Source organism: Trichosurus vulpecula, chromosome 1 (assembly GCF_011100635.1).
Source record: "Trichosurus vulpecula isolate mTriVul1 chromosome 1, mTriVul1.pri, whole genome shotgun sequence".
Taxonomy (NCBI): Eukaryota; Metazoa; Chordata; class Mammalia; order Diprotodontia; family Phalangeridae; genus Trichosurus; species Trichosurus vulpecula.
This window is the reverse complement of record NC_050573.1, coordinates 470,135,789-470,161,341: the sequence shown is the minus strand read 5'-3', so window position 1 is coordinate 470,161,341 and position 25,553 is coordinate 470,135,789. Positions and strand designations below refer to the sequence as shown.

The following is a 25,553-nucleotide window of genomic DNA, read 5'->3' as shown; positions in this document are numbered from 1 at the left end:
GACTCAAGAGAAATATAAAAAAGGTAAATATGAAAGAGCAATCATAATTCAATAAACTGTCTATACTTCAATATGGGAAGATGATAGATATAACTCCTGAGAATTTTATCATTATTAGGATAGTTAGAAGGAATCTATATAGACAGAAGGCACAGGTATGAGTTGATTATATTGGGATGATCTCAAAAGAAAGAGGGATGCACTGGGAGAAGGGGAAAGGGAAAGGCAGAATGGAAAAATTTTGCTCACATAAAAAGGCATGCAAAGAAGAGCTTTTTTAAAGGGAAGGGGGAAATGGGCAATGTGGGCAATGTTTGAACATCACTCTCATCAGGTTCAAAAAGTGAAGAATATACATATATATGTATGTATGTGTATATATATATATATATATATATATATATATATATATATATATACACACACACACACTCATGGACACAGAAATCTGTCTTACCCAACAGGGAAATAGTAGAGGAAAAGGATAAGAGATGGGGGGGGGAAGGGAGAGAGCACAGAAAAGGATGATAAAAGAAAGGGAAGATTAAGAAAGGAAGCAGTTGGAAGTAAAACAGACTTTTGAGGAGGACAGGGGAGCCAAGAGAGAGGGAGAGAGAGAAAAAGAGAGAGAGAGAGAGAGAGACAGAGAGAGACAGAGAGAGACAGAGAGACAGAGACAGACAGAGAGACAGAGACAGACAGAGAGACAGAGAGAGAGACAGACAGAGAGAGAAAGAGAGAGAGAGAATAACAGAAGAAAATAGGTTGGAGGGAAATACACAGTACTCACAATTGTAAATGTGAATGGGATGACCTCACCCATAAAATGGAATTGGATACCAGAATGGACTAGAAACCAGAATCCAACAATATTTTGTTTATAAAAGACACACTTGAAATAGAAAAATATCCACAGAGTTAAAACAACGGGGTGAAGCAGAATCTTTTAGGCTTTGGCTGAAGTAAAAGACATAGGGGTAGCAATCATAATCTCAGACAAAGCAAAAGTAAAAATAAAACTAATTAAAAGAGATAATCAAGGAAACTACATTTTGCTAAAAGGTAAACAATGAAGTAATACCACAAAGTATATATAAACATATAAATATTTACATCATGTATAAAAATAAAACATATCTCTGATAAAGGCCTCACTTCTCAACTATATGGGGAATTGAGTTAAATTTATAAAAATCAGAACCATTCCCCAGTTGAAAAATGGTTAAGGGATATGAACAGGCAGTTTTCAAAAGAAGAAATCAAAGCTTTCTACAGTCATATGAAAAAAATGCTCAAATCACTATTGATCAGAGAAATGCAAATCAAAACAGCTCTGGGTACCACCTCACACCTATCAGAAATGATAAATACTGGAGGGGATGAGGAAAAATAGGTACACTAATAAACTATCGGTGGAGTCGTGAAGTCCTCCAACCATTCTGGAGAACAATTTGGAACCATGTCCAAAGAGCTATACTATCCTTTGACCCAGTCATATCACTACTGGGTTTATACCTCAAAGAGATTAAAAAAAAACAAGTAAAAGGATTTATATAAACAAAAATAGCTCCTCTGTTTGAGGTGGCAAAGAATTGGACATTGAGAGGATGCTCATCAATTGGAAAATGGCTGAACAAGTTGTGGTATATGATTTGTGATGAAGTACTATTGTGCTATAAGAAATTATGAAGGGGGTTGGTTTCAGGAAAAAAAAACATGGGAAGATCTACATGAACTGATACAGTGAAGTAAGAAGAACTGGGGGGGGCGGCATTGTGCATAGTAAGCTATATTGTAACTATGGTCAACTGTGACTTGGCTACCCTCATCAATACAATAATCCAATATTAATCCAGGGGACCCTGGATGAAAAAAATGCTGTACACCTACAGAGAGAGATCTGATGAACTCTAAGTGCAAACTGAAGTATAATTTTCTTTCCTTTTTGTTTTATTTTTGTATTGTGGCTAATATAAAAATATGCTTTGCATGATTCCACATGTAAAATTGATATCATCTTGTTTTCCTTCTCAATGGGTGGGGGAATAGTGAGAGGGAGGGAGAAATTTGGGGACTCAAGATTTAAAAAGAAAAGAATGTTTAAAATAAGTAAATAATGATTTAGAAGGAAAGAAAAAGAAAGAGAAAAGAAAAGAAAAAAGGAAAAAAACATCTAAAGCGTCTTGAAGATTAATAGAAAATCATCCATTGGGAAAGGTTGTTCTTGGTGGGGAGCAGTTTCAAAAAATTATCATTTCCCAAATACATATAGAAGAACATGCCTAGGATCTATAATTCATTACTAACATTTTATTTCTTGTTATAAAAGTTTGAAGGAACTTAGTTTCCAGTAACTCTTAAAATTCAATCTAAATTAATTTTTTCAAACTTAACCCTCTCATAACTAGTAATTAATTATTGAAATACTCTATCTCCAGCCCTGACCTGTCTTCAGAGCTTGCCATCTATATCTCTCCAGAACATCTCCACCTTGAGGTCTTTCTTACCAACAAATCAAACTCACCAATCCCAAAACCAAATTTATGATCTTGCTTCAAAACTCTTGTTCTTCATCATTGTGTGTGCGTGTGTGTGTGTGTGTGTGTGTGTGTGGTGCCACCATAAAACTCCCTGTCTAAAATCTTGGTATTATCTTTGATTCTCCCTTTTCACTCACCTTTCATATCCAATCATTTAACAAGTTCTCTTCATTCTGCCTCTTCAGAATCTCTCCAGTCCTTCCCTTTATCTCTACTCCTAATGCCAAAACCAAAGTCCAGAGCCTCATTACCACTTGCCTAGACTACAACAAAGGTTTTCTTACAGTATACTTCTACTATTTTCCCCTCCATACCAGTCTTCATACCATTGACAGACATCTTAGTAATGTATTAGTCTGGACATGTTATTCCTCTGCTCAAAAAATATTCTGTGGCTCCCCACTGCTTATGAAGCAAAAGGATCCTAAGGCCTTTCACAATCTGGTATCATCCTACCTTTACAGCCTCATCTTAAATTTCTTCCCCACTCCACAACCCTTGCTTTCTACATTCCATTCAAAGTGAATTAATTTCTATTTCCTGTACCAAGACCACACTTTACAACCTCTGTATGTTTCTCTAATCCATTACTTATTTCCAGATTGTCTTCTACTCTTCCTTTAAGGTCCAACTCAAATGCCACCTCTTCATGAAGACTTCTACAATCCCCACCCTCTTCCAATGGGTAATAATGTTTCTCCCTTTTGTCTTCATGTAGGACTTTGTTTTGCACTGCTCTGTTGAACTTATGTTTGTTATAGTATTTTGATTATGAGTTACTTAAGAGCAAGGACTGTCTTTTGCTTTTCATTGTATCCATAGCACCTTAGCACAGTGCCTGGCACATAGTAGGTGCTTCATAAATGTATTGATTGGCTGACTGATTATATGATATCATATATTTTACTTATACATCTTTGTACTCACAGTACACTGTAAGCCACATGAAGATATGAGCCCTCCTCTCCTCCCAGTGCCAACTGTGATGTTTTATATACAGTAGGCATTTAATAAATGTTTACTGAATTGCATTTTTAACTGAATTTAAGTTAACCTCTGCTCTTGGAACACCTGTGTTTACATACAATGATAAATCGGTGACAAATAAAATCTAGACATAAATAAAACAATTCCACTGTCAAAAAGAAATTATTTTACGTAAGGCCAACGTATAACATAGAACATAGACTTTAGCACTGAACAAACATCAGTAATCCAAGGTAAAATACAGTTTCAGCCTGATCACAATCCAACAAGCCAACATTATCCAGCTTCTCTTTAGATAGTGGAGCCTTATCCATCATAACCAGCACCAAACACGGTGGCTGGCACATAACAGATGCCTGCTGATTAACTGACTGAATAATTGTAACTGAAAATGGTGGAAAGTAAATACCAGTTAGGGGCAAAATCAGCTGCAACTTCAGCCTCGGTAAACAAGCCAGCATTCTTTCTCCTAGCCCCAACGATAATAGATATTAATTGTGAGAACTATTCATCTGAAAGCAATTACACTCATCTCTAAGGATACAGAGCATAATTACCCATTTCTGCATTGCCGCCATTATAGTACAGCCCCTATGCATGTATACTTAGGCATCATATTATCTGTTCAGTAACTGAACAAAACATTGCGTATGTAGTATAATACATTTCTTTAGATATTTTGAAGCTTGAAAATGCCCTTTGAAAATTAGTAATTCATTTGCTAATTCAAGACATATTTTCAAAAGCAATTATTGAATTTCAAAATATGTGTTTTGCCTTAGATTAGAATAACTGTTCCACTGGCACTTAGCATGCTGCATAGCTTTAAATGCAAGGAGACACTAAGGTTCTCCAGGGATGGCAACCATGGTTTCCTTTCTTCTCTCCCAGACAAAAATAACTTGTAAATTCACATGTATTCTCTCTCAGGAAAAGTTGTCAAATTTCACCATTACTCCACCATTAAACCAACTGAGCTACTTAATATTTTCCAAATCTGGACTACTCCCAGTGTTGTGTTTCAGGAGGCAGCATGGTATAAGTGAAAAGAAGCCTTGCTGGGGGACTCAAAGACTTGAGTTCTTCTTCTGACATTAACAAGCTATAACATATTGGTCGTTGTTGAATCGATTCAGTCTGTCTGACTCTTTGTGACCCCATGGACCATACCATCCATGGGGTTTTCCTGGCAAAGATATTAGAGTATCTTTTTGCCATTTTCTCCTCCAGTGGATTAAGGCAAACAGAAGCTATGATTTGCCCACAGACATGCAGCTAGTTTCTGAGACTGAATTTGAACCCAGATCTTCCCAACTCCAGGTCCAGCGCTCTACCCACTGAGCCACCCCACTGCCTCCTATAATATATAGGACAAGTTGCTTAAATTCTCCGGCCTCAGATTCTTCATTTGTTCCCCCCCCCCAAAAAAAAAGTGATCAGTATGCTTTCTCTAAGGTCCATTTCAATGCTACTATCTCATGGTGAACACAGTTCTCTTTAAGGTAGCACTCCGCAATGTTGAATGTTTTTTTTCTACCAAACAAGTGCAAGACTTTATAGCTCTAAACCAATTCTAGATTTCAATCCAGTTGAAAAGCAAAGCATAGCAGCCAATTTACTGCAGGTTATTTTTAATAAAGTCCTCAGCTACAGCTTTTATATCTTTTAATACAGCCTAGTTATTTTTGCATTGATGGAATGAAGCCAAGAAGCACTGAAGAATACATATTCAATTTTGTTTCCTGCTATAAAAGCTAGGGTAAATAAAACCTCATGAACAGGGGAACAGATAGAGATTTGCTTATGTTGAAAATCTCCCAGTGTAAATGAGGTAACCATTTGATTAGATTCAAAGGACCAAATTTGGTCAGCCTGACAAGATGGACTTTATTCAAATATAATAAATTTCACATTCAAAGATTGAACTAAATGTGAAAGTGGCTGCCCAACTGAGGTGGCCTGATGCAATGGAAAAAATGATAGGGTTGGAATGAGAATGCATAGATTCCCAACTTGGCTCTGCTTCCTGGTTCTGCTACTTCCTACCTGCATGACATTGGACATGTGACAACCCTTCTGTGATTCAATTTCCTCATCTATAAAATAAGGGGGTTGGGCTATTATGACTTCCAAAATTCCTTCCACCTCTAAATATATGTTCCTATGGTCATAAATATCTTTAAAAAAAATAAGGGTTGGTATTGTTGTACCCCCCCCAAAAAAAACATGTAAAATTATAGAGAGTCAGTGGCACTATATCAGAACTTGTGAGTTCAGGAAAATAGAATCTTCTTACCAATTATTCTAAACTATCACCTAGCCCATATCTTGAAATAAGGAAAACTCAATTTTGTCCTGCACTCTACTTTCAATGTCAAAGACAAACAAGTGGATGGCAGAGATTTATTAGATACTCACATACAACAACATCCAATTTACATTGGTGATCTAAACTTTTGCTAGTGACAGCACTGTGGGGCTGTAAAATTGTAAGTGATATTCATAATAATGACCATGGAGCAGTGCAAGATCTTGAAATGCCTTCTAAATAATAAAAGACAGATGAAACTCTGTGCTCTATATCATTTTACTGTGAAATTTCCCAATCAGGGTCAGTGCTGGGTGATGCTGTCATGATGCCAATCTCATGGACAACCTTCAGGAAAGCAGAATATAAAGAAATTCTCCCAACATTTTTTCTGCCCTGAGCATGCAGAGGGCAGGGAGAATCATGGAGTCTATTAGTAAAGAGTAGTGCCCCCACCATTCCTCTGATCATCACCGCCCCCAACACTTGCATTTTTATTCTTTCAAAACTGACAAAACAGATATTATAAATATAGTGACTATCAATTAAGTTCAAAATTCAAATAGCAATAATCCCTAATAATAAAATCACTAAATGATAGCAATTACTATTTATAAATTTATTTTTTAAAAAACTGATTTTCTCCCTGAGTCATGGGATATAGTGAAGTAATCAAAAATAGAAAAAAAAATCTTGGGTCTGAAAGTCACTTCTGAAGGTTATCTAATCCATCCTTTTATTTCTAAAGATTACTGAACTCAGAGCATCCAAGAGAAGTTACTTTTATGCATTATTTTCCACAATTTCTAGGGAGAGATATTTTCCCTCCCACCCTAGTATGAGATTCTAGTATGAGAAAGCACTTAAGATTAGAAATTTTTGCCTTAATTGTGACCTAAATCTCTACAGAAACATTTCCTTTCCTCTTTCACTGATTCCTACAGGGAATGAAGAGAATAACTTCACCATCCTGAGCTAAATCCAGATTGATGTCAATAATGAATCTCTTGAAGTGGTGCATTATTCAAATTTGCACTGGGTATTTCCATTGTGATAGAATAAATTCTCATATTTTATATAATTGTAATTTCAAAAAGTATGAATTCGAGTACATGCAAACCTTTCACTGAGTTCATGGCTCACAGTATTTGGATCAAGTTGGAGTCAATCCATGTGTAGAACACTGTGAGTGTTAAATTTCCAATGCTAAGTAGATGATTCTCCATCTCCCAAACTTTATAATGGTTGAGAATTAGTATTTCATTTATGAAAATTGAATGTTTGCACTTATTTTCTGCTTTTGAATGAAATTATTAAAGATTTAGGTGTCAAAATGCTCACAATATTAGCAATGCCATGTTATTTATAGTATTCATACCTCATTCCTAAAGGGCAGAATAGAGATAGTAATATATTCTACGTATTTTAATTTTTAAAACTGGTAAGTTTCATTGCCAATTTCTGTAATTCTTTTTTTTTTCCTGAAACCACACAATTTTTAAAAATATAATCAAAGGATCAAAGGTTTAGGGTTTAAGGGGATTTTAGAAGTCACTGAGCCCAACTTCCTTCCTTTACAGATGAGGAAACCATGGCCCAGAAAGATGAAGGCACCTTCATCTCTGAAGCTTCCATTCCATCTGGATGACAGAGCTAGACAGGATCTTATAGATCATCTCATTCTTTGAAACATTTACTAACCGAAAGACCATTTTATTAACTAACAAAAAAGTGGAAGCAATATTAAATCAGTAGAAAGTGAAATTAGTAGTCTCAAGCAAACTCCTACCCACAACCTTTACTGGCATCATTCGTATTCTCAGCGTGAGTAAAGAAAAAGAATATAGATCAAGAAGGCTGTGGGTTTTAAGGCAAATTAGCATAGTGTGTGCTATGTAAAATAAGCATTAATTATTGCTATTCATGGGCTCTTAAACAGGGCAAAGAATCTCTCCGATTGGGGGCATTAAACATTCCTTCATTTGGCATAAGTGAAAATTAAATATTAAACAGAATTTCTTTAACTGGCTTTTGAATATAATGATCAAGTTGCAAAGTCACCTTTAAAAGAAAAACTAACTTATGAAGTACTAAGATGTCAGTTTGTCAAACAGAGACAAATTATTTTTCTTCTTCAGCTGCCTGCCTTGTTTTCATAGATTCACAACACAGCCGGAAAGGCAATTTTTCATTTTGTGCTGTCTCAAATTGAACAAGCAAAATTGTTACCTTCATGCTGGGGATTCTCTGATGGAGTCAAAGTGTCAACTGCCTCTTGAATCTGTTCCACATTGTTTTTTAAAACAGCGAGAAAGTTTTTGAAAGTACTGTCTGATGGTTCAGATGTAAGGTTTATATAAGATGAAAGAACATCTGCAAGAGGAAAAAAATATATATAATTACAGAGAGAGAGACACACACACATATATCTATATGTAAACACATATATCGTGTGTGTGCACATGCGCACATGCACATATTTATATGGTTTAGTTAAGTGGTGCGGTGGATAGAGTATGGGGCAGGGGTGGGGAGCCTGTGGCCTTCTAGGTCCTTGGATGTGGCCTTTTGACTGAGTCTAAGTTTTACAGAACAAATCCTTTTATTAAGGGGATTTGTTCTGTGAAGGTTGGATTCAGTCAAAGGGCTACACTTGAGGGCCCTGAGGCCCATGTGGCCCTGAGGCAACAGGTTCCTCATCCCTGTGGGACCTGCAGTCAGGAAGACCTGAGTTCAAATCCAGCCTCAAATGCTTACTAGCTGTGTGACCCTGGGTAAGTCATAAATCAGTGGTCCAGATGTAAAAAAAAATAAAATAAAATATAAACAGAGGGATAGATAGACGGACAGACACATACACCATGTACTTACCTGCTCCCTGTTTGCTCAAATAGTGTTAACTATCCAAAAATTGACATTAATAAGAATGACAAGAAGATGAAAGAGCCAAGGAAGGTAGACAAGGAAATTACTGCATAGTAGCAGTCAGAATTCAGCTACAGCAACAAAACTGTTGTAGGGAAAGAAGGAGTATTGGAAAAAGCCACCTTTTCCATTTCTGAAAGCCAGATATACTGAATAAAAGTTCGGTTCAAAAGCAACAATAGCAAAAAGAATACAATTAGCAATCTTTGACATTAACTTGAACCCTAAGGGTGAAAGGTCTAGTATATCTACTTTTGAGCAGTTTCAAAGCTAAAATGATAATGCCATCATTTGTTTAAATAATACTTTATAGTTTACAAAGCACTTTCTCACAACTTCTATTCTGCTACGACATTAGCATTTCCATGGTTTGGCATTTTCGATACTTTCCAAATAGCATGTGCAGCCGGAAATTATCTTAAGACTTGGACGCTGACTGAATTGTTACTTACCTCTTAGTGGTGAACACAGAACACCATCAATATTTGCCAAAAAAGAGTGGTAGGCTTGCTTTATACCATCGAAAACAGCTTTGGTGTATTTAATTTGGAGGTTGTAGATACTTCTATGGAAATTAACTTCTGCTTGTAAGGCATTTATCTGAAATCCAAAATGTAGAAAACATAAATATAGTTACTTATGCCAAGAAAAATCAACTAAGATGAACCAGAAATATAGCCTACATCCAGGTAATGGTAGGTAATGGGTAAAGACTTAAAATGTTAATTCATTCAATAGATTCCTATTGATCTAACTGGCACACCTCCACAGTAGCAGAGTTATGTCTATACAACCAAAATAGCAGCATTGTGGTATGTATGTCTAATTGTTTTGGCCAACTTTAGACAGTTAATGTAAAATATCTTATGACCAATCTAATTAGCTGTGCCTCAATCAGCAATAGCATAGTTTGAAAAACCAAACTAACAAAAATATGAGTTTGTCCAGTGACATTCTCATCACCAAGAAAAAATGGCAGCCAACTAGAGGCACATTTCATAGAGGCAACTAGGAGATGAAGTCACTGCTGGCCAAAAGCTAGACCAGAAATAGCTTTCTAAGTATGTCTGCTGTTCTCTAAAGTCAAGAAAACATTTTTAATTAAAGTATTCAATTTCTACTTTGCATTCAGCAAAATGTAGAGCCCAAAAGAGTAGAATCCAAGTTTTCAAAGATAAAACGTGGTATATAGAAATGGAAGCAGTAAGACGTATTTCAAAATGAGTTACTTTCTTTGGTCTTTGATAGTCATAGTAATTTGAACTCTAAAGAAATTATATGATTTCCATATAATAATAACAATCATAATCTTTATATTTTACAGGGCTTCAAACTAAATACTGTGAAGATTACAAATTCATGACAAATGACTTATCTTTCTCAAAAGATTCAGGCTATTTCATCATTATGATCATTTTGGCTACTAAGTCACTTTACTTTTATTAGTATATTTTTCTAAAAACATGGATTTGGCAATATTGTGAGGACTATGAGTCTTCCACAAATTCAAACGCAAACTTATTGAGAAATGAGGTTGCTGAGAGAAATGGAACATTTGGGATTGATCTTGAATAGTGAATAGAAGAATTTTTTCTTTGGTACACTAAGGATTAGCAAGTTACTTTAAGTTTTTTTTTAAAGAAAGATTAAGGTATTGGGAAAAATCAGAATGATTCATCTCAAAACTGTATAGGATAGATGAGAGTTGAGTGACGCTAGAGAGAGATTAGTTAGAAGCATGTTTCAGTGGAGTCCAGGTATGACATGATGAATATTTAGACTAAGTTATTCTTTAAATATAACAGAGGGGTCAGACCTGAGAAATATTTCAAAAAGCTTAGCAGAACTTGGTAATGAACAGAAGACAATGACAAATCTTTATCCCTTAAAAGACAAGAGTGCTTGATTACTAAACTTTTCTCATTATGTTAAAGATACAGCCATATAAACCTGCCTTTTTGTAGCAATCAATTCCAATTGACATTTCTTAAGTGCCTACTATGTGCTAAACACTTGCCTTTGTATAGGAGGGGACTTACTTCTACATGATTACACTATGAACCAAAACTTAATGGGAGAAACTATATTAATATATTCTCTTTTATCAGAGAAAAAAGAATTTGGGAGTTGAATTTTTGCAGTCTTGTCTTCTCTAATTGCCCCCACAATCAATCAATCAATCAATCTCTCTCTCTCTCTCTCTCTCTCTCTCTCTCTCTCTCTCCTTCCTCTCCTCTCCCTCCCTCCCTCCTCACACTTATATTTCTCCCTTTCACCCTTTTTCCCTCTTTCTCCCTCCCTCTTTCCCTCCCTATGTCTCTTGAATCACATTTTAGACCCTGGTTTTAAAAAAACAGTTTAGAGAATGTTATTTTCTTTTAAGAAGAACATTCATTTCTTAAAAGAAAAGAAAAATTCTCATACCTAGCGAGAAGCAAAATTACATTATTATTATATGGTTTCACTATGCAGTAATCCTATAGGCTAGCTGGAATAAAGTGTTTTGGTATTTTAAAAAATGACAACATGTGGATACCACATAGAAAATAATTTGCTGGTGTAAGAGAACCATCTTCGTCTGAACAAATGTCAAGTACAAAGGAAGACTCCTATTTTATTTCAATCATAAAATGCTGTCAGGACAAAAGATTAGACAGACTTTGGGGAAGCAAAACATGAGTTGTAGAGATCACAAAAAATATAAGAGGTGTTTATTCTGAGAATCCTTTACGCTGACCTATATGGAAGGACAAAGGGAAGAATGTACATACAGTATATACAGTAGCGATGCCGATAGGTTTAGTTCTAGATGTCAAATGAAAAGCTAAAATATTCAATTCAATTCTATAATACTTATTAAGCAATCAATCAATTCAAAAGCCTTTACTGAAAGATTTGTATGCGCCGCCGCTCCGCTGAGCGCTAGGACTCCAGAGGAAATCAAAAACAGTCATTCCCCTCAAGAGCGCACATTCTAATGAGGGAGAGAACATGCACATAAGACAAGTGTACGTACGTACACAAATGTAAGGTAAAGGCACTACAAGTTGATGGGGGTGAGGAGAGGAAGGGGCCAGGAAAGGCTTCTTGCGGAAGGTGAAATTTAATATGGATCTTGAAGGAAGCCTGGGATGCCCAGAGGTAGAGGTGAGGAGGGGAAGCATTCCAAGCACAGAGGACAGTCAGTGTTGGGAAATGGAATGTCACGTTTAAGGAATAGCAAGAAGACACTCTCATTGAATCTTAGAACACACAGAGAAGAGTAAAACATAAGACAAATGGAAAGGTAGAAGGCTGGGCAGGTCTTTAAAGGACCCCCCAAAAAGGAGGAATTTATATTTGATCCTGGAGGTAATAGGGGGCCACTGGAATTTATTAAGTTAGCCGGTGATATGATCAGCCCTGTATTTTAGGAAGATCATTTTGGCAGCTGAGTGGAGAAAAAATTTTAGAGTGGAAGGAGATTGGAAGCAGGGAGACTAACCAGAAGACTACTTCCATAGTCCAAGAGTAAGTACTGAGGTGCTTACTATGTAGCAGTCATTCTGCTAAACAGTGGGGACGCGCGCGCGCGCACACGCACACACACACACACGCACACACACAGAAAAGACAGGCCCTGCCTTCAAGGAACTTACAACCTAATGGAGAGACAATATGCAAACAAATATATACAAAACAAGCTATCTACAGGATAAATAGGAAGTAACAGAGGGAAAGCACTAGAATTAAGAAGGGTTAGGGGGAAAACAGGATTTTTGTTGGGGCTTAAAGGAAGACAGGGAGTTCAGTTGCAGTTCAGGAGCAGGGAAGAGAGAGCCTTCCAGATATTGACAACAGCCAAGGAAAATGTGCACAATTGAGAGATGGAGTATTATCCTGTTCCTGGAACAGCCAGGAGACCAGTGCCACCGAACCAGATTATTTAGCAGGGAGTAAGGTATAAGAAAATTGGAAAGGTAAGAGTGGGCTAGCTAAGGAAGGACTTTGAAAGCCAAACAGAACATTTTTTTCTTTTATTTTTTCTAGTTCTAAACTCTTTTCTTCCCTCCTGCCTCTCCCCTGTCTATTGAAGAGGAAAGAAATATAGTCTCCATTACATGTATGAAGTCATGCAAAATATATTTCTGATTTAGCAATGATCCAAAAGAAAAAAGAAAATTATGCCTCAATCTGAATTCTGAGTTCACTATATGGGCGTGGATAGCATTTTATATCATGAGTCCTTTAAAGATGTGGTGGATTATTGAACTAAGTCTTTCACAGTTGATTATCTTTTGCAGTTGATAATCTGCTATTGTATAGATTTTTCTCTTGGTTCTGCTCACTTAACTTTGCAACAGTTCACATAAGTCTTCTCAGGTTTTTTCTGAAACTATCCCCTTCATCATTTCTTATTAGCACAATAGTATTCCAGCACATTCATATACCATAACTTGTTCAGTTATTCTCCAACTGATGGGCATCCCATCAGTTTCTAACTCTTTGCCAACACTAAAATAGCTGTTATAAATATTTTTGTACATTTCGATCCTTTTCCTGTGTCTTTGATGTCTTTATAGCCCTTGAGGCATAGTTTTTTGTTGTTTTCCATAACAGTTGGACTAGTTTACAGATCAACCAACAGGGACTTAGTATACCTATTTTCTCACGTCCCCTTCCACAATTGCCATTTTCCTTTTCTGTCATCTTAGCCAATCTGATGGGTGTGATGTGGTTCTTCAGAATTACATTATTTAATTTGCATTTCTCCAATTATTAATGATTTAGAGCATTTTTTCATATGACTATTGATAGCTTTGATTTCTTCCTCTAAAAACTGCTTGTTAATATCCTATGACCATTTAGCAATTAAGGAGTGGCTCTGATTTTTATAAATTTGGCTAAATTCTCTCTATATAGGAGAAATAAGGCTTATCAGAGAAACTTGCTGTAAAATTTTCCCTGTAATTCCCTGCTTTTCTTCTAATTTTGGCTGCATGGGTTTTGTTTGTGAAAAAAACTTTTAAATTTTATATAATCAAAAATATCCATTTTACCTCCTGTGAACCTCTCTATCTCTTGTTTGGTCATGAACTCTTTCTCTATCAAGAGATTTGATAGGTAATTTCTTCTGTGCTCCCCTGTATCATTTTTATGTCTAAATCACGTACCCATTTTGAGCTTAATTGGTATACAGTGTGAGATGATGGTATCTGGCTAATCTCTACCAGACCACTTTCCAGTTTTCCCAGTACTTTTTGGCAGTGAGTTCTTGCTGTTATAGCTGGGTTCTTTGAGTGTATCAAACACTAGGATACCAAGCCACTTTGCTTCTATATATTGTGTACCTAATATATTCCATTGATCAATCATTACATTTCTTATCTAGTACCAAATTGTTTTCATGATTATCACTCTGTAATATAATTTTGAGATGTGTTACTGCTAGGTCTGCTTCTTCACATTTTTTCCATCAATTCTCTTGACAGTCTTGACCTTTTGTTTCTTCAGATGAATTTTTTTTACTAGCTTTATAAAGTAATTGTTTGGTAGTTTGATTGGTATGGCACTGAATAAGTAAGTTAATTTAGGTAGCATTGTCATATTGGCTCAGCCTGCTCATAAGCAATTAACATTTCTCCAATTATTTAATACCTTTATTTGTGTGGAGTGTTTTGTAATTGTGTTCATATAGTTCCTGTGTGTCTTGGCAAGTAGATTTCCAAGTATTTTAAATTGTTTTCAGTTATTTTAAATGGAATTTCTCTATTTCTTCTTGCTGGGTTTGTTTGGTAGTATATGGAAATGCTGATGATTTGTATGGATTTATTTTATATCCTGAAACTTTTAAAAAGTTGTTCAAGGTTTCAAGTAGTTGACTCTCTAGGGTTCTCCAAGTATACCATCATATCTTCTGCAAAAAGTGATAGCTTTGTTTCCACCTTGCTAATGCTTTTATCCCTTTCATTGTTTTTCTTGTCTATTTGCTATGGCTAGCATTTCTACTACAATACTGAATAATAATGGTGAAAACAAATACTTGCTTCTTGGTTTCAGATAGATACCGCTTATCATTTTAAGAAAAGCTCCATTTATTCCTGTGCATTCTAGTATTTTTAATAAAAAATGGGTGTCGTATTTTGACAAAAGCTTTTTCTGCATCTATGGAGGTGGTCATGTGATTTTTGATGTTTTTTGTTTTTAATACAGTCAATTATGCTTATAGCTTTCCTAATACTGAACAGGCTTGCATTGCTGGTATAAAGCCAGCCTGGTCATATAATCTTTATGGTATATTGCTGTGATCTCCTTCCTAGTATTTATTTTAAAATTTTCTATCAATATTCATTAGGGAAATCAGTATATATTTCTGCCTCTGTTTTTGCTCTCCCTGGTTTAGGTATCAAAATTATATTTGTGTCATAGAAGGAATCCAGTAGAACTCTTTTATCTATTATTTTGAATGGTTATATAATATTAGAACTACATGTTCTTAAAATGTCTGTTAGAATTCACTTGTAAACCCACATGGTCCTGGGATTATTTTCCTTCATGAGCTCATTCATGACTTTTTCAATTTTTTTAAGATAGAGTTATTTAAATATTCTATTTTCTTTTCTGTTAATCTAAACAATTTATATGTTTGTAAATATTCATCCAATCCATTTATGTTGTTAATTATTTTGGAGCTATAGTTAGCCAAAATAGCTCCTAATAATTGCTTTAGATTCACCTTCATTGCACATTCACCCTTTTCACTTTTAATACTGGTAATTTGGTTTTCTTCTTTCTTTAAAAAAAACAAATTGGCCAACTTTATTTTTTCCATAAAACTAGCTTCTAGTTTTATTTATTAGTTCAATGGCTTTTTATTTTCAATTTTACTTATGTCTCCTTTTATTTTCAGGATTTCTATTTTCATGCTGAACTACAGGGTTTTTAATTTGTTTTTCCCCATTTTTTTAGTTGTATGCCCAATTTATTAATCTGTTCTTTCTCTCTCTTATTGATAAAAGCATTTAGAGATAGAAATTTTCCCCTAAGTACAGCTTTGGCTGTATCATACCATGGTATATTGTTTCATTATTGATATTATTATTATTGTCTTTAATGAAATATAGCATACAAATCTGAGATGAAGAAAGATTAGGTAACTTGCCCAGAGTTACATCGGTAGGCAACAGCAGAGGTAGGATCTGAACCCATGTCCTTGAGCTGCACCATTCTGCCTCTATTGAAGTGAGAAAAGATTTGTAAAAAAAAAAAGTCTCTTTTCAAATCAAACTATGAAACAGAAAGATCACCTATATGAAGAGATTGCAGAGTCTATGCAGGCTGACAGTTTCAATTTTCAGTAGGGTATTAAGCTATCACAATATTAAAGATAAAACATTCATTCTTGTGACTGTGGGTGAAATTGTGTACACTCATGATAATGACTGAGAGAGTTACAAGTCAAAGAAAAAAATTCATGAAGACCTGGAGACCCTTTTCATCAATGTGTCAAAAGAAGACAAGCTTATAATTCTGGGTGACTTTAATGCCAGAGTAGGCTCAGACTATCAGACGTGGCAGGGAGTCCTAGGGAGGAATGGAGTTAGAATGAGCAACAGCAATGGGCACTTACTAATGAAGACTTGTGCATCTCATGACCTTCTCATCACCAATACTGTCTTCTGTTTACCTAAACACAATAACACTTCATGGATACACCCTCAAAACAAACATTGACACTTAATAGACAATATGATTGTGAGGAAAAGAGAAAGACAGAATGTGAGAGTGGCAAAGGTGATGTGTAGCAAAGAGTGCTGAACCAATCATAGACTTATCCTCTTCAAGCTAAACATTCACGTATAACAAAAGTGGCAGCAGCCCCAAGGCAGGATGACTACCAGAAGAATTAATGTCAACAGATTAGAGTGCTTCTTCAAGCATGAAGAGTTCATTCCTAATTTGGATAGAAAGTTGAGCTTACATAGAGTTGACAACAGCAGAGCAGAAAAGGAATAGGCAATTTGCAGAGATTTGGTATACAGCACTGCATTTGCTCATCTGGGTCTGAACACACACCAACACCAGGACTGATTTGATGAAAATGGTGGGGAAATTCAAAAGTTGCTAAATGAAAAATGAGAACTCCACAGGTTTTACCAGCAGGACAGTTCATCCATCTCTAAGAAAGCAGCATTTAATTCCATAAAAAATAAAGTACAAGCAAAGCTTAGAAAGATATGGCAAGACAAGGTTATCCTGCAGGATTTCAAAGATGTCTCCATTTTCCATCTCTATAAAGGTAAAGGAAATAGATTGTCCTGTGACAATCATGGAGGGGAGGGGTCTTTCTCTTTGTCATTGCTGGCAACATTCTTGCCAGAGTCCTCTTTAATAGTCTGATCCTTCACCTGGAAGGTGGTCATCTACTTGAGAGGTAGTGTGACTTCAGAAAGGGCTAAGGAACAGTTGATATATTTGCTGCCTCATGACTGCAGCAGAAATGCCAGGAGCAGAACACAGGTCTGTACACAATGTTTGGAGATCCGACCAAGGCCTTTGACACTGTCAGTCATGAGGGCTTATGGAAAATTATGTCAAAATTTGGTTGCCTAGAGAAGTTCACCAGCATTGTACATCAATTTCATGACAGCATGCTTGCCCGGATTATGGATAATGGACAATGCTCTCATGTTTCCCCAGTCACCAATGGAGTGAAACAAGGCTGTCTATTTGCTCACATGCTTTTTAGTATAATCATTTCAGCCATGTTGTCAAATGCCTTCAATGAGGACAAACACGGCATCAGAGTCAGCTACCGCACTGATGATAAATTCAACTTGAAAAGACAAGCCAAGACCAAATTGGAGGGAATGTTGGTGCATGATTTTGTTTGCAGATGATTTTGCACTCAATACAGCCTCTGAAGTTGAGATGCAACAAAGTACGCATCAATTCTCTGCTGCTTATGTTAATTTTGGCCTAACAATTAACACCAAGAAAACATAGGTGCTCCATCAGCCAGTACCATACCACCCGTACTTAGAACCACTGATTGCAGCAAATGGACAAGTTCTGAATGCTGTGATTAAGTTCATTTACCTTGGCAGTGTACTTTTCAGGGATGTACACATTGATAATGAGGTTGACTCATGCATTGCCAGAGCCAGCTCAGTGTTTGGGAGGCTCCAAAGGAAAGTATGGAAAAGAAGAGGTATTGGACTGACTACCAAACTGAAGGTATGCAGAGCCATTGAGCTGACTTCATTGTTGTATGCCTATGAAATCTGGACAGTATACCAGCACCATACCACGAAACTGAATTGCTTTCATTTGAATTGTCTTAGGAAGATTCTGAAGATCACCTGAAGATAAGATACCAAACACTGAGATGCTTTCTCAAACTAAACTGCCAAGCATTCAAACTACTGCAGAGAATACAACTCTAATGGACTAGCCATGTTGTTTGAATGTCAAATGTACACTTGTCAAAAAGACTATTTTATGGAGAACTCACACAGAGCAAATGTTCACATGGTGGTCAGAAAAAGCAATACAAGGAAACTCTCAAGGTCTCTTTTAAGAACTTTGGATTTGATTGTGTGACATGAGAGACACTGGTACAGGACTGCTCAGCATGGCATTCCCATATCAGAGAAGGTGTTGTAGCTCTATGAGCAAAGCAGAATTAAAGTAGTTCAAAATAAACACAAGACACTCAAATTTAGAGAATCTACCCCAAATGTTCACATGGACTATTTGCACCCGACCTGTGGTAGAGCATTCCAAGCTCATATTGGTCTGATGTGCCACAGTTGGACATATGCAACAACAACACTACTAGCAGATGCTGTAAAGGTGTAAGAGGGTTGCTAGCACAGGTTCTTTGATCTGCTTTTCTAAGGAAAGCAACTTTAAGGGGTTTACAATCTCACTTTAATTAAACATACATATATCATTCACTTAGATCAGGGGGGAAAGTCAGCACCCTGAACTTCAGAGAAAACACAAACAGAAATTACAAGCAGAAATAATATAAATGAAGCAAATAATACAAATCAGCAGACAGGGCTTGGATATGTCCATAGCAATATATACATAGTTACCAGAGAAAAAAGCACCAACATCTGGGTTTTCAAAGCTTAGGGGCTCCTTAATAGCTACCCAGAGTCTCCACATGAATATTCTTCCAATGAATGAGCACCTGAAACAAAATGCTAACCTCAGAGTATATATACACTTCTTCAGGATCACAGGGCATCACAACCATGTGACTCAAACTCATATGACTTAGGCTTTCTTGTGACTTAAGCAGGTCATCAAAGACTCCTGCTTCAATCAAAGACTCTTGATTGAAACAAAGGCAAGACTCAGTCAAATGCACTTGATTTCCTTAGTGCTAAACAGTGAAAAGTCCCACTTTGCCATTACAAGACACTGTAACTTAACTCTAGCACAGTGATGTCATTTTGGTCCTCTTTAAGTACAAAGGACAACAACCAACCAAGTGAGAGTCAAAAGTGCTGGCCACTGCAGTGAAGGTTGATAACTAAGGTAAATGTCTGTATTATCTAAAATTCATGTATATTTGTAATTGAGAAAGTCTGTGTGAATTCCCTATGCATGAGGTAGGGATGAACTTTTTTCTGTAGAGGTCTCCTGACCCACAGGAAAAGAAAAATCACACTGGGCCCACAGGAGTAAAAGTCACCTAAGGTAATATGTTTTTTCAAAAGAGTTATAAAATGTTTGATATGCCTGATCATTAAATAAAGAACAAGAAAAACAAAACTATATGAAATCTGCTCTATGATATAATGAAGAATAGGAATACTTCTTTTTTATATTATGGTCAGTTAAAGTAAAAAATAGATGAGTAAAGATGAGAAGGAAAAGTGAAGGGAAAAAAAGAGATGAAAGATAAGTTGGAAATAGACACAAAGAAATAGAAAGAGAGATAAACATAAAGAGACAGCGAAATTCAACAAATATTCGTTCAATAAACATTTGTTGAAAGTTTATTAAGCCAGAGCAGTTCTTGCCCCAGTGGTTTGATGAAATTAAGCAAAGGCCCAGATATTTCCTGCTCCTGGTTTAAAAAAAGGAGGAATCATTAATAATATACTCAGCTCCTACAGCACTGTAATAGCTTCATCACATCAGAGGCTATTCTAACTAACAGAGGCATGGATGGTACAATAGGTTACTTGTTAGAGATCGACAAGAGCAACCAAAAGACATTAGTCAGCATTAAGCTCTAGTAGGCACTGTGCAAAGTGCTGGGGCTACAAAGAAAATCAAAAGACGGTTCCTCCTCTCAGGGAACTTATAGTCTAATGAGGGATACATGCATGTAAACAGCTAGGTGCAAACAATATATTAACAGAATAACTCGGAGGTAATTGACAAAAGGAAAGCATTAGAATTAAGGAATCCTGGGGGAAAAATATTGTAGAAGGTGGAATTTTAGTTAGATCTGCCAAGAGGCAGAGATAAGGAGGAAGAGAATTCCAGGCACAGGTTTCAGCCAGCAAAAATACTCAAGGATAGGAGGTGGAGTGTCTTATGTAAAGAACAGCAAGGGAGTTAATATCATAGGACTGTGGGGTACACGGAGGGAGTAAAAAGTGTTGGAAAATTTCTCAGTCTTCCTGGATGGAAAGGTGGGAGGTCTAAGGGGACAGGAAGTAGAGGTAGGTTATGAAGAGCTTTGAACACCAGAGGATTTTAATATAATCCTAGAGGTGATAGGAAACACTGGAGTTTATTGAGTAGGGGGCTGATATGGTCAGACCTGCTCTTAGGAAGATCATTTTGACATCTGAGTCGAAGATGGATTGGAGAGGGGAGAGACTTAAGGCAGGGAGAGCAGCCAGCAGACTACTGCAGTCAGGAGGTGGCAAGGGTCTGCACCAGGGTGGTGTCAGGGTCAGAGGAGACAAGGAGGCAGACACTAGAGAGATTACAAAGGTAAAACTGACAAACCTTAGCAAAGGGCTGTGAGAGAGAGTAAGGAGGTGAGCTGTTCTATTAAAGGTATAACAGCTGGACAACAAACTGACCTCTAGATGTATGGGTTTGTATTATTTCTCTGCATAAATAACTACCTTGTAGATTGTGCCTTTCCTGCTTTGATACAACTGTTTACAACAATTTCCTTTGTCGCATGATTTTTTAAAGGAATAAGTGCTTTTTGTTTTGCATTGATTATAATTTTGTACCCTTTAAAATACACACAAATCTAGGAATATTTAAATAGCTTAAATGCTTTCAATCACTACTGCTTCTATAGAAGATAGAATTCAATCCTTTACTCTTTTCCATTACACAGAATCAAAATAACATGAACTTTCAGACTTGAGCTCCTTGGAAAGTGTAAGCTTAAGTGGATCACAGCAAGACACCTATTTGTTCATAGTTGGTATATTTGGTCCCCTGGGCTGAAAACAAGTTTAATTTCATGTTTTACCAAGGGAATTTGGCCAACTCATTTCTTTAGTTACTGTGGAAATCAATTTCTAGTGAGACATAACTTTCTAGGCCAAAATGTATAGCACTGACATGGAGATGTCAAGAAATCAAACTTAAGTTCATTTTAAACAAATGACAAAGCACTTTTGATTCCCAAATGGAAATGCTCAAATATAGTATTTCCCTCTCCCCATAAATAGAGACAAAACAAATATGATAAATATCATCTATTTGTCCTGTAGTGTCATAAATTAAGCTATAGAACATGGTCTTCATGTTTATCATTAAAATGCCATGAAACCTACTGGTAAGATGGATTGAATTTTGAACTTGGTGTGAGGAAGACCTAGATTCTGATCCTACCTCAGACACTTTGCTAGCTGCATGACATTGGGTAACTGGCTTAAGTATCCTGTGCCTTACTTTCCCCATCTGTTAAATGAGGATGATAATAGCACTGCCCTCACGGGGCTGTTGTAAGGATAGGAGATAACATAGGAAAAGCACTTTGCAAATTTTAATGTGCTATATGAAGGCTACATAGTCTTAATTTTGACAAGTCTTTATGTTGATTAGGGAAATAAAAAGGGATCTCAGTGCTATATTCATTAGATGTGAGCTCAAAGATTCTCGGAGAAACAAGAATGTCAACATCTTGATACTCTTAATTCTGAAAAAGAGATCATTTCTGCTATTGGATAGATTTCTAAAAGGTATCCTCCTCCTTTGTCAAGGCAAAGTTAAACTGCGCATGGAAAGTTCTGAATAACATTTTAAAGGTCGATCACATCATGTGAAACATCCCAAACAGAATTCAACTACTTTTCATTTTTGTTTTAAATACATCTCTCCAGTGCTCCAAATTCCACATGAAGGGTCTCTGTTTGGCAAGAAAAGGGCTAGTTTAGTGTCCCTGACCAGTCTTCTCCACTCTGAAATATAGTTCAAAGTTGAGAATGATGCCATGGCTTTGTGGATGATTTAGTCACCTTCACATTCCTATTCCTAGAATCTAAGGGAATCTTTTGCAAACTATTTTCTTAGTAGCACAGTTCACCATCTGTAAAATGTGAAATACGATAATAGATTTAAAGGTAGAAGGAAACTTAGAGGCCCTCTACTGCTAGCCCTTCACTTTACAGATGAGGAAACTGAAGCCCAGTGACTTGTTCAAGGTCACACAGAGAATAAACATCAGCTCTTTTTCAGTCACCTGATTCCCAGAATCCTACAAAGTATAAAGCTACAGTCTGGGGTGATGTCAACACTAAAAATGTTAAGACATTATTTGATTGGGAAGCTGTGAGGGTGCTTAGCTGGTAGTCATTCCCACCTCAAACCTTTGTTCATGAATCATTCTCCATGATAGTAATGACCTCTCCTCCACTCTTACTCACTTGGCCAAACTTTGAACATCCTGCTGGACCCAGCTCGAATTCAACCTTCTACATGAGGTTTTCTCTGAGCACCAGAACACACACTGATTTCTTCCTCCTCCAAACTCCTACAGTACTCCTCATGTCCCTTCAACTAGATTACAAACTTCTTGGGAAGTTTTTCTGGTTTTCTGTTTTGTTGAAAACACCTTTTTTAACTTTTATTATCTGAGTATGAGAAACCAATAAAAAAATACACACGCACGCAAACAAAAGTATAATTGTGAACCTCCTAAATGACTTCATGCTATCTAATTTGGGGACAAAGATAATTTAAAGCAACTTGTGCTTAATATTAGTAGCCAGTAATATTAATTTTTATGCTTTCCAGAAATTTTTAGTTATTTTCACAAGAATCAGCCCGTAATCTTATGAATATCATAAATGGCACAGAATTTCCACATTAAACCCAGAAATGTTGAATGGATAAAGATGCCAGGGCTCTTGCCCAATACGTATGAGTTAAAACACGCTCGCCTTTTTTGTTCTCTTTGTTTTTGTTTTTGGGGTTTTTTTTTTGGTTCTGTCTCTTCTTTCTCATGATTCATTCCATTGGTCATAATTCTTCTCCACAACTTGACTAGTGTATAAATTAATTCAATGCAAAGTTGTACATGGTAGTTATATGAGATTCCATGCCGTCTTGGGGAGGGAGGGGGGAGGGAGGGGAGAAAATCTGGAACTCAAAATTATGTAGAACCGTGTGTGGTAAACTAAAAATAAAAAATATTAAAAAAAATAAAGCTGAGGGACCTCAAGCAAATCATTCAGCCTCTCTGTGAATCAATTTCCTCATCCGTAAAATGGGAGATGGACTAGATCTCTAAGTTCCTTCCATCAATTGATTGTAATTTTGTGATCCTACAAAGCATAACCACATGAAGTATCACTTTCATTTTCTAGGAGAAAAACAAGTCTTAGGCTACAATTTTTTCTTCATGAAAACTTAACAACTTCCTTAATAAATAATTACTCAGAACATTCCCACATCTGAAATTACCTAATGAAGGAATACGCTTATTACTTGGAGACTTGGATAAATGTGTAATCTCATTGGTGTGGCTGCCTCCTCCAAGAGTGCACCCACATCCTCTCCATGCCTTTTTATCTTGTCTGATTTTATCCATGGCCCTCTGTACATCTACCCTAGATAAAATATGTCTTAAGGGTATCAAGGTAGCCCTCAATCTTTCCCATCAGAAGCTTGATACATCATAGACCCACTTCCTTTTCTGATTATCTATATAATTGACCAAGTCTTTCTTCCAGGTCTTGTCTGCAAATCTTTCTTGGCAACTCATTGCTACCTGCTAACACCCTCTGAGGATCTTTCTACTATCCTTTGGGTCACCTGCAATTTTGAGTCTTCTGAAATCAAGGAATTCCATGATTCACAGCCATATCATATCAGAGGGATATTAGTGTTAAAGAGAATATTGGTTTTGGAAACAGTAGACACCTTAGGATTAATGTAATTACTATACAAATTCCCACAGACAACTTAGCCCGATTTCTTCCAGTTACTCAAGTCTATGCCCAGCTCGTAGTGTAGCTGCAGTGTTTGTCCAAGATGGATATATATGTGTGTGTGTGTGTGTGTGTGTGTGTGTGTGTGTGTGTGTGTGTGTAAAATATACATATATATGTCTATATACATGCATATACATGTATGGATACATATACATACATATATAGTACATGTATACATGTGTGTGCATGTACACACAGAGAGATACATAGATCCATAGATAGATACATACACAGATCTTAAGTATCTATTATATGTAAGACTCTGTCATAGATACTGGAGATAGTGAGACCAAAAATAAAAAAAATCCAGTCCTTTACCTCTACATTCTACTGAGAGGATACAAAATGTACGTGTATGTATCTTTTTTTTAAATTGGATTGTTTTAATAATTTTTAAATTTTAAAAAAAAATTTAAAATTCAGAACAGTCCTCATTTCCTTTATATTTTTCACTTGTCTACAATTCAGCAACACTTCTAATAGATAGCCTCAAATTAGATAGAAATACATGGAGGTGCAAGTTAAACTAAGATGTTTCCATAAGTCACTGCTCACACATACAAACAAATTATCCATTTCATAGTTAGAGACGTTAACATCTTCCTCACGAGAGGAGGCAGGAGTTTGCAAGGCATGCCCCACAGTATTGTGATGAGATCAGTCACTTTGAAAGATAGAATATAAGTAGGAGCTTTCTTAAGACTGAACAGAGGTTTGCTTTGTTGGCACAGGTTCCTTTAACAAAAGGAGGATAAGAAAAAGGAAAGAAAGTATCTAGGGGTATTTGATTTTCTAAGTTTGACCACAAGTAATAGGGAAATAATACTTAGTGACTCTCTAATGGGACTAGCAAAAGAATTATTTTTAAAATATTTTTAAATGTTTGCTTTCACCCCAGATCAAAGTTTGTCAAACCTTCAAACACACAAAGAAATACATACAATAAGAATTACAGCTCTTCAGAAGCTCTAAATTTACCCAGGCCCTCTTTTTTTCCTTTATGATTAAGAAGTGAAGGACACGGTTGCACCAGTAGCCAGATTTTTTAATATAAGTTTAACAGGGCTCCTCTACCTGCCCTATATTCGGGAACTTGGCTCCAGCTTTCTGTTTGCCCACATCTCAGCATGTTATATGCTACCATGGAAACTTACATAGGAAAAAAACATTTACTCCAATATTTATTTATTATGTTTCTAAAGTGCCTTTCCTCCTCAGAGCCCAACCACTGTAGCAGGATGTTAGGGATTTCTGTGCTTTCCTACAGGAGCTTCCATCCTCTGGGGACTCTGAGGATAGTGGATGGGTCCTGGAGCTCATATTAAGGGAGGTGGTGATCCCACTGGTTAGAACATGTGTGATCCAAAACTTGATGGGCAT

General features: G+C 36.4%; 1 protein-coding gene across 1 annotated transcript in view; it reads right to left on the bottom strand.

Annotated features, from left to right (window-relative positions):
• The window catches only part of LOC118845550, a 232,990-nt gene that overhangs the window by 8,582 nt on the left and 198,855 nt on the right, over window positions 1–25,553 (bottom strand). The window contains exons 11-12 of the mRNA XM_036753508.1: window positions 9,213–9,360; window positions 8,065–8,208 (exon numbers count right to left, since the gene is read on the bottom strand). Of these exons, the coding sequence (XP_036609403.1) occupies window positions 8,065–8,208; window positions 9,213–9,360 (292 nt within the window). The remainder of the gene's footprint in view (window positions 1–8,064; window positions 8,209–9,212; window positions 9,361–25,553) is intronic.